This window comes from Manis javanica, chromosome 5, assembly GCF_040802235.1.
Source record: "Manis javanica isolate MJ-LG chromosome 5, MJ_LKY, whole genome shotgun sequence".
NCBI lineage: Eukaryota > Metazoa > Chordata > Mammalia > Pholidota > Manidae > Manis > Manis javanica.
This window is the reverse complement of record NC_133160.1, coordinates 70,407,127-70,426,105: the sequence shown is the minus strand read 5'-3', so window position 1 is coordinate 70,426,105 and position 18,979 is coordinate 70,407,127. Positions and strand designations below refer to the sequence as shown.

The 18,979-nt window shown below is 42.9% G+C and overlaps 1 protein-coding gene across 6 annotated transcripts in view; it reads right to left on the bottom strand.

Annotated features, from left to right (window-relative positions):
- LOC118967429 (neurotrypsin) overlaps positions 1–18,979 on the bottom strand; it is a 189,390-nt gene that overhangs the window by 69,375 nt on the left and 101,036 nt on the right. For 2 of the 6 annotated variants that reach the window (XM_073237088.1, XM_073237087.1), the window contains one exon: positions 448–586. In XM_073237088.1, coding sequence (XP_073093189.1) covers positions 448–586 — 139 coding nt within the window. Of the gene's footprint in view, positions 1–447; positions 587–16,231; positions 16,894–18,979 lie in introns of those variants that run through there. The other 4 variants (XM_073237086.1, XM_073237083.1, XM_073237080.1 and 1 more) reach the window with 4 other exon arrangements.

Genomic DNA, 18,979 nt, shown 5'->3' with positions numbered 1-18,979 from the left:
GAGCCCCGAGGCCCAGGCACCACCCCTCATACACCTCAGGAGAAGCACACAGATGGACACTGTCTCCTTCACACACGCAAATGGAATTTGTGGGTGGCCAAAAGCAGAAAGTTCAAAGCAAATGAGAGCAGTCTAGGGATGCATGAGCTACTGAGAAATTACTATTTTTAGACTCAAATTCCCTGCTTCCTAGGACTAAACAATTATTTTGTTAAAGACAAAGACCAAAAGAGGCTTTTGACTTGTGGCCACTTAGCATCTGCCCACTTCTTAGTCTGAGGGGCAGTAATATGTGAAGCGCATTTGTGTGTAAGAGAACTCATTCCTTCTTCTGGGGCCCTTCCTTTAGAACTCTTTTGTGAGAAGTGAGACTGAGGAAGGAAGATGTGACCCTTGCCCAGCAATGATGGGTGCCCACCATTCTTCTCAGGCTGACGGGGAACTCACCCCAGCTGCAGCTGGCGACAAATGACTGATGCATCAGAATCATCCCAGTGGCTGCTACAGACTGTGCCCCAAATTCCATTTGCATATATCTCCACTGTGCCTTCAAACTCATTTTTGCCACCGTGAAGTCGTAAAGATCCTACAGCAGAAAAGAATCCCCAAGTCCTTTAACAGTGAAGAATCATCTGAACAAACTGAACCAGTTCTTGGTTCACATGATTTCCCCATGGAAGTGGTGAGAGATCCACTCAGAATAATTTGGCCTCCACTCTTCACAGCATGTGCTTCTTTCTTCAAAAGAGGACTTAGCAGGCTCTATTTCTTTTTGTAACTAACATCCTGATGTCAATGCTAATTACACTTTCTTTTTTAGCTAGGCAAACAGGAAGCCCAATTATAATTTTGAAAAGGGAAAAGTGGAAGAGTGTGACTAATGTCTAATATTACATCCCCAAATTAGGTCACATCACAAATGAAATTATCATTTATTTATCACCTTCCATCTTCACATGAGGTCATAGATAGAAAAAAAGACAAAATTTAATGCTCTGCTTATAAATTAGCTGTTATTGGCTGTATTATATCTTCCTTTAATCTCATTTGTTCATCCATTAAAGAGTAAAATGCTTTTTTCCCTTTTTAGCCTCAAGCAGTAGCCACAAAAATTCTAAAGACTATCTGTAGTTACAGAAAGGGGTTAGTGTTGAAAACATTTCAAGTCTTATCCCTTCCTTGTGATCAAGGCTCCACATTTCTCTCTTCACTGGCCCTGGTTTGCAGAGTGGAGGCTGGGAGGCAGCAACTGGGATGTGTGACTGGAAAGAGAATCAAACTCAGACAATGAAGAATTTCACAGCATTCTGTTAAAAGTCACTTGTGATACCTTTATTTCATAGGTAAAGAAATGGAGAAATTAAGTGCTATAAAAAGATTCTGGCATGTTTTGCATATTTCAAAGTTCTTATGTACAGTTTTAAAATAATTTTTCAAAGCTATTACATTCATAAATTCTCCATTTCATTTGCATTGGGCTAGTCAGCTACCACTGTTATTTCCTTGTCATCATCTATAAAAACTGTAACTATTGAAGAAAAACATATCCTATTTCTCATGACAAACATAAACTGTCATTTAATTCAGGAAAAAGACAATCATAAATGGAGACAAAACAGTGCACTGCTAAATCCTGATTATTCAGAAGAGAACATGGAGCATTCATATGGCAGATAAATCTGAAAGTCATTCATATATTCCAAGCCTCTTTAACTCACATTAAGCAAGAGGAAGCCCCTCTAGCTCAGTGAAAGGTGTGAACTACAAAGCACTTTTAAAGAAATATGTTTGAAGAGTTTAACTGAACTTCAGTGACTTTTTAAATCAGAAAATCTCTTCTATAGAGACCCACACAATACTATACACATCACAAATGTCAGCAATTATTTCAATTCAAATAATTCATTCATTCACCTCAAACATTATTTGACATTATACTTAAATTAATCTATTATCTATTAATACCACTATAACCAAATTAGTCATGTCAATGTGTTGGAAGAAAGTTATAGTAAAGAAAAAAACTGGATCTCTATTTATGGATGTTAAATAACCATAATAAAATTTAAAATATTGTCTAAATTACCCAAAAGCTTTCAAGAAGAAATGATACATTCATACCATCTAAATGACTAAGGCATTTAGAGGTAAGAGAAGGAAAACAGTGCATAAAGTAAAATTACTACAGTACATCATTATAATGGCAATGGTGGATCTGGAAATAGTTGAGAAAACCTGGACTCATTTAGCTGGATTGGCTATATGGCAAGAATTGTGCAGTGCTCATCCAATTTTCCTTTAATAAATGAACAGAAACATTTGCAAATCTGGAAAGGCAATTTGCATATCAGTGACAAGTGAATACTCTATCAGAATCCACTCCCAACACCAACATCCAAAGGCACACACCCTCCTAGCAGCTTAGCTGTGGCTGCCCCAGCCCCTTGTATACAAACACACACACACACACACACACACACAGTTTGTGCTTTCCTTAAGGCCATAACCATTTCTAAAGTATTCTAAGCAATTATCTACCTTGGAATCAGAGTTAGTATTCCTTACTGGTACATAATTTTGTGAAGTTCATTCACAAATCTAATTATTCTTTGAAAGAGGTTTTTAAAAATATTAGCGTAATAATAGGCTCCAAAAAAATAAAAGTTTGAAAAAATAATTTACACTATATATACATTTAAGATAAGGAGAGTTTTTTTTTGGTTTTACTTCATTCTTGTTTCATTTATTCTCTTAAGAATGGTTAAGATGGTTGAGATCTTAAAAACTGTATCTCATTTACGTCAGGTTATAGATGAGGAAGCTATGAACCAAATAAACTGAGGACTTGCACAGCCATGCCCAAATATGCCCTATGTTCCTGCCCTTGCTATTGTTCCTGTCTCCAAACCCAAGGAAAGACCCTGCAATGTAATAAGCACCTTTCAATATTCAGGTGTTACTTTATGCATTATGCCATGTTGGCTTTCACTACTCTATTTGAAATATTGTAACTAATCTATCAAACAGTATATAGGAATAAATTACCCAGACATAAGCATAAGACAACCTGAAGAATTTCTACTCAATGCAAAACAGGAAAAAAGTGACTTTCTGGTGATCTACAGTTGAAGCTGATCCTTCAGGGGAGGAGTCCCATGCGAATCACAAATTTGTAGGAGGGCCAAACATCTGCATAAATTTATAGGTGAACAATTACAAGGTGAAGAAGCTCAATGAAAAAAAAAGATGAATCAATAAAGCCACAAAGGTCAAAGCCTGGTGAAGTTATTTCTACTGCTATCCTACTCACAATAAAGTTCTTCATATAAATTCTAGACCAAATACTTTGGCAAATATTACTCAAGTGTCCCAACCTTTTATTGTCAAAAAGGATCCCTCCTCCATCCCTCATACTCTACTACTCCAGCCAAGCCCTTTGCAAGGCTCCTCATAGTCTGAGCTAACGTCTCTGGACCACATTCTGGCAGCTCCGGGGCTGCATGGTCTTAAAGTCTCTCAAATGTCAATTTGATGGAAACTATTCTATTCTAGATATTCCAATATTTTCTAATTTATGAATAATGACAATTTAAAATTTGACATCTCAAACAGAGATTTTAGGTCAACTATAATAGGCATTACAAATTTATACACCAAACCAGTAATAGAAGAAACTCTGGAACTATAAAGCAATACATGTTGTGTATCAAGGAGAGTAAACTCCACAGTTCATAAAATGAATTGTTGCAAAAAGAGAAGTCAACTGTCTGCAGCCATTACAATTACCTAAAGGAAAAATGTGCCAAAATACAGCAATGCTCAGAATTCTACGACCTCAATTTCCTACCCAATATGTTGAACTTACTGTCATTTTAGTCTACTATTATTTTTTTTCTATGTGGATACACCCCCAGTTTTATAAAGGAAAGGGAACATAAAAGATTCATGTTACAGAACTTTGCTTTATGGACAACTCTGCTAAAAAACAGGAATTACCCAAATGGATAGACATTAAAGGATTCTCTTTAATCATTTTATCAGTCTCAACCAATAAAAGATAATGTAGGGAACAGCTGACTAGTAAAAAGTCCCTTCACAATCTCATTGTTTTTTCAGTTTTTAAAACCATTGTGATGGGTTAAATTCTGTTCCCCAAAAAGATGCTTAAGTGCTAGCCCCCAGTACCTTTGAATGTTACCTTATTTGGACATAGTGTCTTTGCAGATGCTCAAGTTAAGTAAGATGAGGTCATTAGGATGGACTCTAATCCAATATGACTAAATTGTTATGAAAAGGAAAAGTTTGGATTAAGAGACACACCATCTGAAGATTGTAGTGAGACTTTGTAAGGAAAATGGAAGTTCCATGGCTAGGATCCTCACCTGATACCCATTATATACCAGCGATGAGGTAATACTTAGCCTGCTGCACAGGTGCATGCTTGCGTAACAGTTGGCAATAAGCTATTACGGCCGGTATTGCTTTAAATGTTCGGCCCAGGGCTAAGAGCAGAGGGAAGCAGGAGAGCAGAGCCTAGAGAAGAAAACAAGAGAACAGGAGAGAGGGGAGCAGAGGCTGAGCTGGGGGCTGAGCTGAGGGCAGAGAAGGAGGTGGACAGGATGTCTAGCATTCCAGCCAAGCACTTTGCAAGTCTCATGAGAATAAAGCTTGGAATGAGCCCTTTTTTACATGCAACATTCCATTGCTTATGGTCTCAACAAATACATAGTGAACTTGCCTGGAGCTGGGAACCTCCTCTGGCCTGGAGCTACAGACTTCCACAAGCCAAAGACTATCAGAAGCTAGGAGAGCCCCAGAACAGATCCTTCCCCAGTGTCTTCAGAGAAAGTGGTGCCCCACTGGCACCTTGATCTCAGACTTCTAGCCTCCAGAACTGTGAAACAAGTTTCTGTTATTTAAACCACTCAATCTGTGGTACTCATTGCAGCAGCCCTAGCAAACTAATAGAGCCATCATGGTATTACCCCTCTTGAGAAAGCTAGCGAAACCTCTCTTCTTACACGCAGCACTTCAAGGGGTCCTAAAAGAAATACTATGAAGGAAGCCAAATAAGTCAACTGTCTTTGCTCCTTAAATACAGCTGTAGGTAAAACTGCAGTATTTCCTGAATCTCTTGCCTGGCCTTATCCATCTCCATATCAACAGGTGTTTACAAGAGATGGAGAGAAGTAGCCATCTCCATATCAATAGGTGCTTACAAGGGTTGGGAGAAGAGGCCATCCTGCACTGGGACCAGAGAGGTTTTTTTGGACTCTTCCCAGTCCGGATGCAGAGAGACACGGGCTAGTGGGAATAGATGAATGGAACCAGGGTTCTTGTAAGCAATAAAAGGCCTTCTCCCCATCTAGTTTTTCCTTCAACTGATTTTGGTTCAGTGGTTTGTGATTTATTTGCCCAAGGTTGGGAACACATTTTACTCCAGGAGTTACAGCTGGACTAGTTAGCAGGATCTCTGAACCTGAAATCTGTCTTAGATGCTTGGTCAGGCTGCACCTGGAGATGGTGGGGAGATACCCGGGAACACCTTGTGGATGGTGGGGAGGCCCCAGTGGCTGCTGCAGTAGGGGGTGACAACTCACCCTTCCCTCCAGCAGTGTTGGATGGTATAGGTTCACCTGGTTACCCCCTATTTGTGGGGCTTCCACTCGGGGAACCCCTAGTGGGGAAGTGGTCCAGGGTAAAGTGCCTCCTAGATGAGTGGGCTCTTCCCCAGCATTGAGGAAGGGTGAAACACCAGAAGCTGTGCAAATAGCCCTCTGTGAGACAGGATACTGCTTGGAGTTCCTGAGTGTCTGTGTGGAGGCTGGGATTATGGGATTTTTGTTTCTCCAGATATGGGAAAGGGTTACCAAAGAAAGAAATACTTCAGTGTTGCTTGGAGGAGCTGGAAAATGAGCTATGGGATGCCCTTAAGAATGAGAGACAGCTTTTGAGAACTGAGGTCGCCCTGCTGAAAGACACACTAGCAGCGAGGGAGGAGGCAACAGGAGAATCCGCGCTGCAGGAGGTTGTGGGCAAGGGGGAGGAAGGAGTGGTGTCTTCAGCCCCTGAGATGGTAGAGGAGACACTGGGGAGAATGACGGAGGGGGAGGGGAAGGGGGAGGGGGAGGGGGAGGGGGAGGGGGGCCAAGGGCTGAACTGTTGCCGAGGCCACTGCCCAAGGCACCAGCCCCTCCTGGATTAAAGGCCCACCTGTTTGTAATTAAGAAAATAAAGACACAACAACCACAGGCTCCTCAGAGGAAGGAGCAGTCACCTCCCCAGATTGGGGAGCACTCCATGCTCTGCCCCTGTACCCAGGATGAGCTGATGGCCATGACCATCCAGTTTCAGCAGAAGCCACTGGAACCTCTGCTTACATGGCGTTTGCATCTTTGTCAGATGGGAGTGGAAACCATTGTTATGTCAGGTTCTGAAATAGGTAGACTGGGCTCCCTGATGACTCACCGTTCCCTCTGAAAGCAGTTGCAATGTGCCCGTCACACCTTAGGGAATTGTGCACTTCTGGATTGGCTGACAGCAGCCATCAGAGAACTTTGGCCTAATCAGGGGGATTTTCCATACTTCCCCACTAGCTGGAAAGCATATGCAGAACTTGAGCAGGTGTTATTAGAGTTAGGCATTAAAAATATCATCTATATTATGGACCTCCAGGGCCCCAATGAGCCGCTGCTCAGCATGGGAATGAGAAATCTGGTGCTCCATACACCTCCCCCATCTCTCTTTGGGTCCCTACTGACTATTCTTGTCCCCCACATAGGACAACTGTGAGGCTACTAGTACTTTAGCAGACGTGGGGAAGGTTGAAACAGTAAGAGCACGGAAGGAGATAAGGTCTGCTACTGAAAGAAGGGGATCAAAGGGCCCCGGGAAAGTCTTGAGGACCCAGATGTGGGTTGATTTGATAAAGGTGGGGGCAATGAAAGAAAAACTTGATGGGCAGACCAATAAAATCTTGTTACAGCTGTGGCACCCATTAAAGCCAGAGGAGCACTTCCAGCCACTGAGGTCCAGGACACGGAAGCCAGAGGCAAAGCCCCATGTCCGGCCTGTATCCCTGCTGGACTTCCTGAGGGAGGACATGCAGAACATGCCTGGAACCTTGCCAGAGGATAGTTGGCCATTATGGTTTGACGAGGAGAGGGCCAAGGCACCTGCCTTGAGGGGCTGGGTGGGGCCTCTTGAGACAAAGGCCCCATGTTGGGTGAACGATCAGTCCCCAGTGAATGTGTGGTGTGTCCTGGCTTTGGTGGACACAGGAACTGGATGCTCCTTGGTTTACTGTGACCCTGGGTGATGTCCTGGGAAGCCCACTCCTATACAGGGTGGGGCTGTCAGAGTTGAATAACCCACTGAACCCCCTTGGGAATAGGCAAGTCTAAATTTGTATATGATGTTGTGCTCACCTCTGATTCTCTTACAGATAATTGTGGCATTATTGCAAGAGCTTTTGGGTCTTGTAGGCTACTGGACTGTATTTATCCTGCACTTGGCACAAATTCTGATGCCCTTGTGCCCCTTGGCAGCAAGGACATCAGGTGGGGCTGGGATAAGACATGTGCAGTTACCTCCACCATTGCAAAATGGACCAACTAAATGTCCATGTGACTGGGGCCTCTAGCAGCAGCTTACAGGCCATTTACCTTGGCATCCCCAGAGAAGGATAGAGCAGACGACTTGGTCCAGGGTAGAGGACACTGCGGGCTGTGGTCTGTCATAAGACTGCATCTGCCTGACAGGAACACATTATGTGAGTGAGTCCCATGGTGACCTGGAGACTACAGGGCCCCGGACATCTAATACATGGACCAGCAATGGCTGGCCCTTCTGGCACCTTGGGAACAAGGCCTGGAAGTTGGCTTCCTGCGTGTTCCTGGAGTAACTAACTGCAGAGTGGCCCCCAGAGGTCAGGGAAGTACACCCAAGACTGGGAGGTGAAAGTACTTTGCTGGGAGTTTGTCTGATTGTGGTCAGTGCACATGCTTCCAGTAGCGCCACATCCACCCTGATTCTGCCACCGTCCCATCACAGGACCCTCTCTGCATGCATCCCACCCGCATCATACCATCACAGGGCCCCTCTCTCTGCATGTGCCCTCGCACCATCCCATCACAGGGACCCTCTCTGCACACGCCCCACGCACGCCGACCCATCACAGGACCCTCTCTGCATGTGCCCGACCCACACTGACCCATCACAGGGACCCTTTCTGCACGCACCCCACCCATGATATCCTGTCACAGGACCACTGTCTGCATGCATCCCACCCATACTGTCCTGTCACAGGACCACTGTCTGCATGCATCCCACTTGTGTCTACAGTCCCTGTGGCTTGGACCTGCCCCTTGGCTGCAGCTGCTCCCTGCTGAGTGTGCACAGAATTTCCCACCAATTCAGCTGCTGGCCGCCTATGGATGGGCGAGCTATGCGCTTGATCTGAATAGGACTTTGAACCTACCTTCGTCTTCCATGGCAACAATTATCATGATTTTATTGCTGTTGTTATTGTATGTTATTAGTCTGGTTACAATGCTCCAGTTTTCTTCACAGGGGCCCTTATGGAAGATGGGGAGCGAGCAGATTGTGAAATGAGATTTCTGAAGGGGTGGCTGTGGGTAATATTGTAATATTTCCAGAATCTCCCACTGGCCTTGATCCATCTCCATATCAATAGGTGTTTCCAAGGGGTGGAGAGAAGTAGTCCACCTCCATATCAGTAAGTGCTTACATGGGGTGGGGGAAGAGGTGAGTTCACGCAGGTAGGAAGAGGTTTTCTGGGGCTCTTCCCAGCCAGGACAGGGGAGAAACGAAGGCAAGGGGTAGCAGACGAACAGAGCCAGGGTTCTTGTAAGCAATAAAAGGCCTTCTCCCCTTCTAGTTTTTCCTTCAACTGATTTTTGTTTCAATAATTTGTGGTTTATTTGCCCCGGGCTGGGATCACATTTTCCCCCGTATATACGAGCTCATTCATTGTACAACAAGCCAAATGAAAAGATATGCCTATTTAGCTAATTAACTAAATGTGCTTGTAAAATAGCATTCACTTGTTTGAAGAGAAAGAAAAAAGCAGCAAAAACAAAGACATCCCAGCAGTGTTTTCTGAATACAGTGGAAATAAATATTTTTAAGTCTTTTAAAATCACAATCTGATAAATGAGTAAAAGAAAATTAATGTTATCACACAATTCCTTTTTAACCCATTATTGAACTTCACAAAGGCACAAAATAATTAATTTTAGTAATTTGTATTTTTCTGATGGAATCAAAAAGAATGCATGCTGGTGACATCAAGCCATTGTTCAGATCCTTGACAAAAAGGATACTTAAAGCTGAAAGTGATAGAGAAATTTCAGTTTATGAATTACTCAAAAAAATAGAAAAAAGGCCATAACATGTTGGACAATTTAGTACACATATTTGATAAATGAATAACATATATACAACACTGGGAAAATATACTAAATGAGCAATTCTTATGAAATATACAAAAAAAATTACTGAATTGGGGGCTTTTAGTTGGAGTTTTCAAGACAGTAGAGTAAGCTAGTTTAATTTTGATGTTATTTTCTCTACATGCTATCTAGTAGTACTAATCTTTTTTGTGTGTATGATATACATTACCCCTAATGGAAATCAGTTTTAGCATTGTGAAATAGATTTTATTCAAATCATGCCATGTCAAAATGAATTTAAATGATCTTTTAACATACAGAGTATTCCCCTGAACTGAGATCCAACAGAACTATACCTGCCTCCATTAATTCCCATCTATAATTCATATTACTTGTTCATTTATTATTCATATAATTATTTAGTGCAGAGAAAAAAATGTGTACTGGTCTAGTTCAATCTGAATAAACAGTTCTACCCATTTATATTGGGCTTACTAGAAATTTCTAGATCTTATTAGTCTTCAGTTTAAAACATGGTAAGGTATCATGCAAAAGACTCTATCCACAGTTAAGTTATGGTCTGCTAACAATATATGCATATAACTAGCAGAAAATTTCACTAATTGTGTCTTTGAACTATTCACACATAAGCAAATAGTGTGGATATTACTATTTTATTGCACAGCATTGAGAGATGAAATTAAACTACACATAATAGTAATCCTCTCATCTGTTTCCAGAGTAGAAATTACAGAAAAGGTGATGAAAATGCTTAGAAATCTTTTTATATCTCAACCAGATACTGGGTGTCATCAGTCAGACGACACAGGTAATCTCTTGTTCATTTCTGTAATTGCTGCTCCTAGTGTGAACTCAGTAAATGTTTAATGAAATCTATTTTTCCCTTGTTACAAGAATCAGCATCTTCTATTCTTTGTATCCTTTTGGTGATCCTAATAAAAAAGTATTGAGGCTGGATGTGCTTATGTGTCTTGTAGGGGAAAATAATCTCATTGCTTTAGTGCTTTGCATACAATAAATTTTTTATTAATATTGTGCTGATTTGCAGGAAGGAGGAGGAGGGGTGAAGGAACAGCTCTGGAAAAGCAAGATGGTAAAAAAGCAAAACTAAACATTTCCTGATTTTCTAACAAGAGCATGTCAACCATGTAGAAGGCAGTCTAAATCAATTGTTTGTGTAGTGTACAAACAACCCAATGCCTGTTTACCATGTAGACTAAAGGAAGAGATTTCAAAGAACTGCTTTCTTTACAAGTTAGTTCAAGGGGGGAAAGCTTAAAATTAGAACGTTTACCTAACAACTGAACTAATTTCCATATTCTTAATAATTATGGAATTATTCATTTTGGCCATAAATTTGTTACATCAGCAAGTATCTTCTTAAAACAAGAGAACATGCATTTTCAGTCAAATCAAGGTCAAAATGCTATTCATCTACTGGTTAGCCAGAGACGGGTAAGATTCCTCAAGGGAGGAACAACCTAAGACAGGCACAGTCGCAGGGGGGCCATCAGGTGAGAATTTGGGGATCAACAGAGGTGAGGCTCAGAACCTCACCCCCCCTGCTTTGAGAGAAATCTTCTGCATCCATGGATGTCTTGCTGCCCTTGTCTAGCCTGGATTAATACTTAGTCCATAGGCACACACCTGATCATCTGATCATCTACATTTGCCCTCTTACAGCACTAAACTATGTTTTCTACCTTTATCTTGCATCTACCTACCACTTCAGCATTTTATTAAAAATAAAAATAATAATAATAATAGGATAAATGTGGGATCAACATATAAATCAAGTACAAAAATCAAACGAATATTCATATTTGACCTGATTGTTTATAGGTCATAATGCATGATCAAAACCGAAAGTTTCTGTGATGAATGCCCTTGTACTGTTCACCATGTAAGAATTTATTCACCATGTAAGAACTTGTTCGTTATGCTTCAGAAGATTGGAGACTGACGAGAATTAGGCTTGAGATGGATTAATGATTGTACATTGAGCGTTGACCCCCCTATACTGAATTTTATTGTTGTTAACAACCATTTGATCAATAAATATGAGAGATGCCCCCTCAAAAAAAAAATGCTATTCATCTAGACGTGGCTAAAAAATAGATGTAGCACTTCACAGCACCATTTTTTAAATTATTACCATTTTTTAATTGCGTTGATTCTCCCAAATGTAAAGACAAACCTCAACCATACTTCCTAGCATACCCTGCTAGTTCTCCCCAAGGACTACCTCACTTCCTCCTCCTAGGAGAGCCCTCACGTGTTCAGAGGTTAATCCTGATTAATACAATACAGGGTACTCTATTTTCCTTCCCAGAGAGCGCCGAAGGCGCATGGAGATCCAGTCTGGGCCACTGAAAGGAGAGAGGAAGTCTGTGGGGGAAGTCTGGGGAGGTTTCCTTGCTCTTTCAATGAGACAGGCAAGAAGGGCAGCCCTCTTTGGCAGGTCATTTGTATCTCAATGTGAAGCATGAAGTGACCCCTAGCCTCAGGATAAAAGCCACACTTACAGAATGAGGAACAAGAGAGTAGCAGAGAAACAATATGTACCATGTTGGAACCCGACTTCTTGTAATGTGAACAACAAATGTGCTTATGGCTCAGTTACTTTGAATCAGGCGGCCCATTCCTCACCGTCACAACCAGCCTAACTGAGCTACGCCACGTTCATACCCAAGTTCATAATAATAATTTGTTACAAATTTCCCACAGCATGTTTATTTTCAGTAACACTGTATATAAATGTTGTGATCCATCTCTTACCCTTGACATTATCCAAAGCATTTTTCCTATTGTTATATATAATTTTTATAATTATCACTTTAATAGCTGCATAGTATCCATCAAATGAAAGGATATCTGAGTAGTAGCTTATTGCTAAAAATTAAGGTTTGCCTTCACAGTTATAAACCAAATTACTTATAAAGATTACTTTAATACACACACTCAAAAACAGTGACTACATATGATATACAGTCCTGGATAATCACTCATAAAAGGTAATAATAAGTGGATGTCTTATTTTCTTCTTTAAAAAAAAAAATCCACACACTAGTAGAGTCAGATAATACCCCCAATCAAAGTATTGTATTTCTGCCTCAACCTCAGAAGCAGATTGAGCTCAATATTTAAAATCCAGCCAGAAAATGTATCAAATCTGAAAATAAATGTTTTTCAGCACCTGCTACATAAAATCAAGATACATTTTTTAAAAGGGGGACAACTTTCAGACAACTTTTTAATTAACATTCACTTCAAACACCAGATGGACTTCAAAGAGAACAGCCTGTAAACAACAGTACTTGTCCCACAAGTCTGCTCCCTCTGTCTGAATCGGGAGATTTGGGTTGGTACATTATATGAACAGATTAGTGTGACTTGACAAAAAGCCAGATCTATGCACCATTCTTTCTGGCAAAATCTCAATTATCAGAGCATTATCACTTACTGTACCTGTTTTACCCATCAGTCATCAGTCAGCTAGAGTTGAGTTCCACTTGGCTCTTTGTAACAAAGAGGAGTTCCAAACAGAGCATGGAGCAAGTTGCCCCATCTGCCCTGCCAACCAGGAACTGGAAAAGTGATCTCCTTTCCGGGTCAAGAAGCTCTTAATTACTGCAAGTATTGTTGGGGATATCAAGTACCTTTTAATTCTTCCTATAGAAATGTGAAAATAACCTAGCTCACATTCAGTTAATAATCATATCCTGATAAAGTAGGCTGTTAAACCTATACCAAATAAATATCAGTTGTGCCATTTTCTAAAACCATACAAAAAAGTTGCAACAAGAATGCCTTTAGCTTGTTCCTGACCCCAGCAGGGTGAGTCACAGAATGGTAGACTCAGTTACTCTACATGATCACCCATCACTATACATTCTAGATGGGTTCTGATGCCTGCCCACGATTTTCCCTCACTGTAACAAAGCGTCTTCAGCAGCCAAATTACCTTGTCTGCTCATCAGAAATGCACACTCCTCAGGCAGATCTAAGATTACTTGGTGAGGGCTTCTGAAGGCTACAAGCCAGATACCTGCATTTTAACAAGTCTCTTGGTGATTCAAAAGCTCACTATGAGAACAAACTCCCTGGGCTGATTTAGGGTACTTAAACTCTCCGGGTGATTTCTTATTACTAATTTGAATGTTTCATACAACCAGGGCTCAGGTATCCTCTTCTTCAGTCCACGACAGTTACACCGCTGGAGTGTCCACACTCTGCCCTACTTCACCTGGGTCCCCCCCCACCACCATCCCTTCAACTGGCTTCAAACAGCTCCGCCTCACAGACACCAACTTCCTCATTTCTTTCAATGCAACTAGATACTTGACTCTGGCCTCTAGTTTATTTTGTAAAGGAAGGATCTCATTACTATGAATTTTCTTTCCTTTTGTCCTAGTTGGTTTTGCAAGGGAAAAAAAAAGAAAACTCCAGATATTTTCTAATCATAAGAGACTGGAAATCATGAGCACTGGCCCAAACATAATTCCCTTTCTTTTTACACTAGTTCTTAAGCTACAAAAATAGGACCTATTAGACACCTCAGATATTTCTACATGTTTGTATAATTAAAGAACTAGAGCAAAATGAGCAGTGATATGAAAACATGCACTACCTTCTAAGCCGTTATGAGAATTAAATGAAAAAATGAATATACACACTGCTTTGCCCAGCATCCTACAGAGTGAATGCTTAACAAATCCTAGCTGTTATTATCAGGCCATTTCTGTACATGCTCAGAGCTGATGAAGTTCTTTGAGTTAAATTATTCAAAAACTGCTTTTCTGCTCATAAGGAAACCAAAGTTCTGGGAGAACCAAACCGAACACCAGTGTTTTCCAAAGCACAATTCCGAATTTTCTCACCACTCCATGATAGCTTTGTTCACATTCGTAAGTGAAAGGTAGGACCAAGGAAACCATAAGGGTCAGAACATGCCAGTCATTCCAAAGGCGTGGGTTACACCTAATCAGAGCATGAGGAGTGAGTGATGGAATGGAGAGCTTCGTTATCAAGGCTGAGTCTGTCAAAGTATAATTCCGTTATTACACAGCCATCAACTGCTTTCCTGCTTGGGGAGGAGCAGGGGAGAGGGCATTTATCTCCCACCTTGGGTGGTTTCTTTTGTTTCTCTTGTGTCCAATCACTTCACCCCAGGAAGTACACACAACTATTATGCAATGTTTGAAGTCCTGTCTGGTGAAAATTAGCTACAAACATAAGGGCATCATAAAAAGTCTGTGCTGCTGCTAAGTTTAAATTTCTATTCAACACAAGGGGGTCGGGGGAAACTAAAGGACAGTTTACTCTCTTCACTCAGTGAGTGAAGAGAATTACGTCAAAAAGAGCAATAAATCACTATAGTGTTTTAAGTTTGAATTCCATTTTTTTCCTTCTATATATATATGCATAAATATTTCCTAACATATTTCATATATAAATAAGACATAAAATAGAAAATGAAAAAATTGCATATATTTTACTATAAATCTCTTACAGTAAATAATGAGATAATGCCATGGCTCTTTGCTTGATATTACCTCCATATTTTATAGCCACATTAGCATTCTGTCCATGAAACATGAGTATAGCAATGACTTCATTCTCTAGTATGAAGGATAATTGATCTTCACCTTCCTATCACTTCACTTTAACTCAGAGCATTAATGCAACAGAAGGCGCAGATAAATAAAAATTTCTGTAGGAAGAGAATGGTACTGTGTAAATAACCTTCAAATTACCTCCAAAAGGTACAAAGTACAATATATTTCAGAATCCCAAATCATGAAACCCCTGCCCCCTAGTTTGAGTGGAGAACTGCCAAAAAAATATTTGAAGGACTATTCAAATTTTGAAAGACATAAGGTTTTTCTTCCCAGCTACTAAAGGGGGAAAAAAGCCCTAATATTAAAAAAAAAAAAAAAACACCAACTCCACAAACCACTATTCAAAGGCACATTATTCACTTACTTTATTTCTATTAATGTGATGCTTTTATTACCAGAAAACCAAAACATCTTACCAATTTTATCTTTTGATGTTACCAACTAATCCTCATGTTGCACAAATAATATCTATAGTTAGATAATGACATCCTTGAAAAGTATACTTGATTATATCAACTGCTTCTTCCCTAAAATAATTACTATTTATCTTTCTTTTTTCTTCACTCACTGATGGTATTTACCATGTTGTACCCTAGAACGTGAACATCATTTTGACAAGTTGTATTTTGGCCAGAAGATTATGCCATACTTTCTCAAACAGAGGTCAATGGTGGGAGTAAGACAAAAACTGTATCATATTTTTTGTCCGTGGGAAGGGAGGTTATTGGCTGTTGTATTAGATTTAATATTTCCTTTTCCAAAACAAGTAATTGCAAACGTTATCTCCTCCTTTGCTTTGCTTCTTTTACGTAAATATGGTAACACCCTCAAGGCAAGCTGATCCAGACAACACATCCACTCAGGGCACACGCATCTACCTACACGCGCACACACATAACACGTAGTGGCCAGAGTCCATATCCAGGAACTCAGAGCACAGCACCTTGCAGAGAAACTATCTCCCCTAACACTCTTCAGACACAAAGCACGCCTAGCTAATTTCAAGTCCAGGTACCAGTGTACTTTGCCGGTAACAGCATCGGCCAACCAAACCGTCACACTGGGCAAAGCAAATCCGAAACCCCACTTACCGTCTTCAAGGAACGCCTAACGCCCTCTCCCAGCCAGCTGGCTCCCGCACCAGTCCCGCTTGCCGCCGCTGCCCGGTGCACTCACCGTGCCTGCAGTCGCAGTAGCCCCAGTCCACCCTGCCGTGAGCGCCCCTGTAGAAGCACCAGGGTCTGCCCGCGCCGTCCGGGCTCCGGCAAAAGTTGTGGCGCTGCCCTCGCAGCTGAGCCCAGCTCGTCGGGGGCGACCGCTCGAGGAAGGGTGGCACCTCCGCCCAGCGCAGACAAGGGGCGCCGAAGTCCGTCACGTCGACCCAGCGCTCGCCGGAGGGGCAGCCCCCGGGGAGCGGCCCTGGCCGGTGCCCCGCGTGGAGGGCGGCCAGGCGCCGGGCGGGGAGCGCGGACGGGGGGCGTGGGACGCGCGGGAGGGCGGCCGGCGGAGGCGTCCTCTGGTGCCGCTGCGGCATAGGAAGGGAGTAAGGGTGCCGGGGACCCGGAGGGGGTGAGCCGCGATGGCGTTGGTGGGGCGGGTAACTGAGCACCGGATCAAAGCTGACCACTTCGGGGAGCGCCCCTAAGACCAGAGCCGCCACAAGGCGGACAAGCGTCATGGTGCCAGAACGGCGGGCTTTGGTCCATGCTCCCCGGCTCCTCGGTTCCGAGGCGGAGGCAAGGGAGCGGGGCGGGGCTGCCGCGCCCCTCGAAGCCCTCCTCCAGCCCCTCCGCCCCCGCTCGCGGACCGCCTACCCCTCCCCGCCCGCCTCCCGCGGTGCCTCTGCTGCGGCCGCTTGCGGGCGGTGAGATCCTGAGATCCACGGAGAGCCGGCGGGCGGGGACGACGTGCGCAGAGACGCGCACACCGCCGGGAGTGGCGGGGCCGGGCCCCAGATAGGGACCTCTGCCCCCTGGCGGTGGGCCCCGGGTGCGCAGGCCGTCCGCGGAGCCCGGCCTCCGCACGGCGGCTCCCCAGCTCCCTGCTGTCGGCCCGCCCGCCTGCCAGACTCGCTGCTGTGCCCGAGCCGAGGCCAGGGTGCCAGTGCGGGCGCCGGTCTGGTTTGCCCCTTGCCGGCAGAGCAGACACCACCAGCACAGCCCGTGGGCTCCCAAGCCTGTCTTCAGTGTCTGGTCTGCGGCCATCTCTCCTCCACCCTGTGCCGCGTCTCTTTTCGTCGGTTTTGAAATCTTCAGAAGAAAAGTGTGGATGGATTTAGTTGCAACTCTCCCTGACAAGTCCCAGGATAAAAGTTATCAAAGCCCATGAGTAATGTTGAAGCCATTCTGCTGAACTCTGGGCTCCTCAAGGACAAGACCACGTTTCATTCGACTTTATTATCCCAGTGCTTAACACCGTGCCCAACACTTACGAGGCTCCAACAAACATTTGCTGAAATTAAATTCCTGAACTGAGCCAGGGAAAAGAGCTTGAGTCTTTCTACTTCCTGCCTCCCACTTTCCACCCGGTGCCCTGGACACCACCAGTTGTTTGGTTATTATTGGGATTTGGTGAGGCCTTCTTAATACCAAATTTCCTTTCTAACCAGAGAAGGCGTCATCCGTCCGGGTCTCCACCCTATCCAAAAAGGCGGTCCCTCTAACACCTGCCTGCTTTTTGCAGGTCAGGAGACTTGAGTTAAGCCTCCTCGTTTGTCTCTCCAAAGTGGACTCTGCCTGCCAGCAGTTTGGTAGCTGCCTTGACCTTAGTTTGGTACAGCCCTTTCAACAGCCCCACTCCCCCTCCAGAAGGAAAGTAGCCTTAGAATTTAAAAAACTCACTGAAGCTGGATGGTTTAGGATTTCCCCTTTCAGTTGTTGCTGTCTATGGCACTGAAGTTAAACAAGGAAAAGGAATGCCATAAAGGTGGTAATACTTTACTTTCTGGTGATCATTTTTCACTGTGCAGAGGACTACTGTCCCACAATATACCCTAAGAAAACTTAAGCGCAACTTAAATATTGATTGTTAAAACCTAAGTTTCGGTTAGGAACTCTTCCCTATGCCTAATTCAAATAATTCATTTTAGTTTAACCTTCTAAATAATCTTATTGGGTTTGTCTCCCCACCCCTACTAATAAAATATGTTTTAAATTTCAGACAGAATTGGGTAAGAGGAATGAATTGAATAAAAGAGTAAATGAAGTGACTAAAAGAGAATTGGGTAAAAGAGACTGAAAATAAAATACATATTGAGGAAGATTTACATATTTTAGTCGGGTCGGCAGAGATCACCAATCAGATTCTTGATATAATAGGTGGCAATTTTAGTAATAGTCACCCTTTTCCTTTCCAGCTGTGTCTCTACCTTCTGCCACTCACTTGATAGCCCAGGGAAGGCTAAGGCTCATCTTGGGTTTCTGGCTGGCTTGCTTAGATCCTACTGACCAACCTTTCCTGCATGGCTCCTGCACCAATTGCTTTCACACTTCCCGGGTGGTCTGTAGGTGGACCCAATGCTCACACATGTATGTACTTTGAAGATAAGGAAATAATGAGATAGAGTGAAAGAGAAGATTGTTGGAACTAGGCTCCAGAAAGGAGGGACCCTGCGTAGGCTGACCTTTCCTCCAGCTCCCTGTACTACCTAAGAGGAGTTGAAGAGTTTCCAAGGCCTACTAACATTAACTTAACATTATAAAGCTGACACATACAAAGTGGAGTTACCTACAGCAAGTTCTGGACAGGGACCTGGGGTGGGGGTGTTGCAGTCAGAGTAGGGTGAGGGCCTCCGGAAAAAGCAAGGCAGGGTATTTACAGTCAGAACAATGTAACTACATGCAAGGAAACCCCCTACCAAAACTCTCTGTTAAACATTAAGCTCTAGAGTCATTCTTCAGTGAGATCAGTTAATATTCCCCAGAT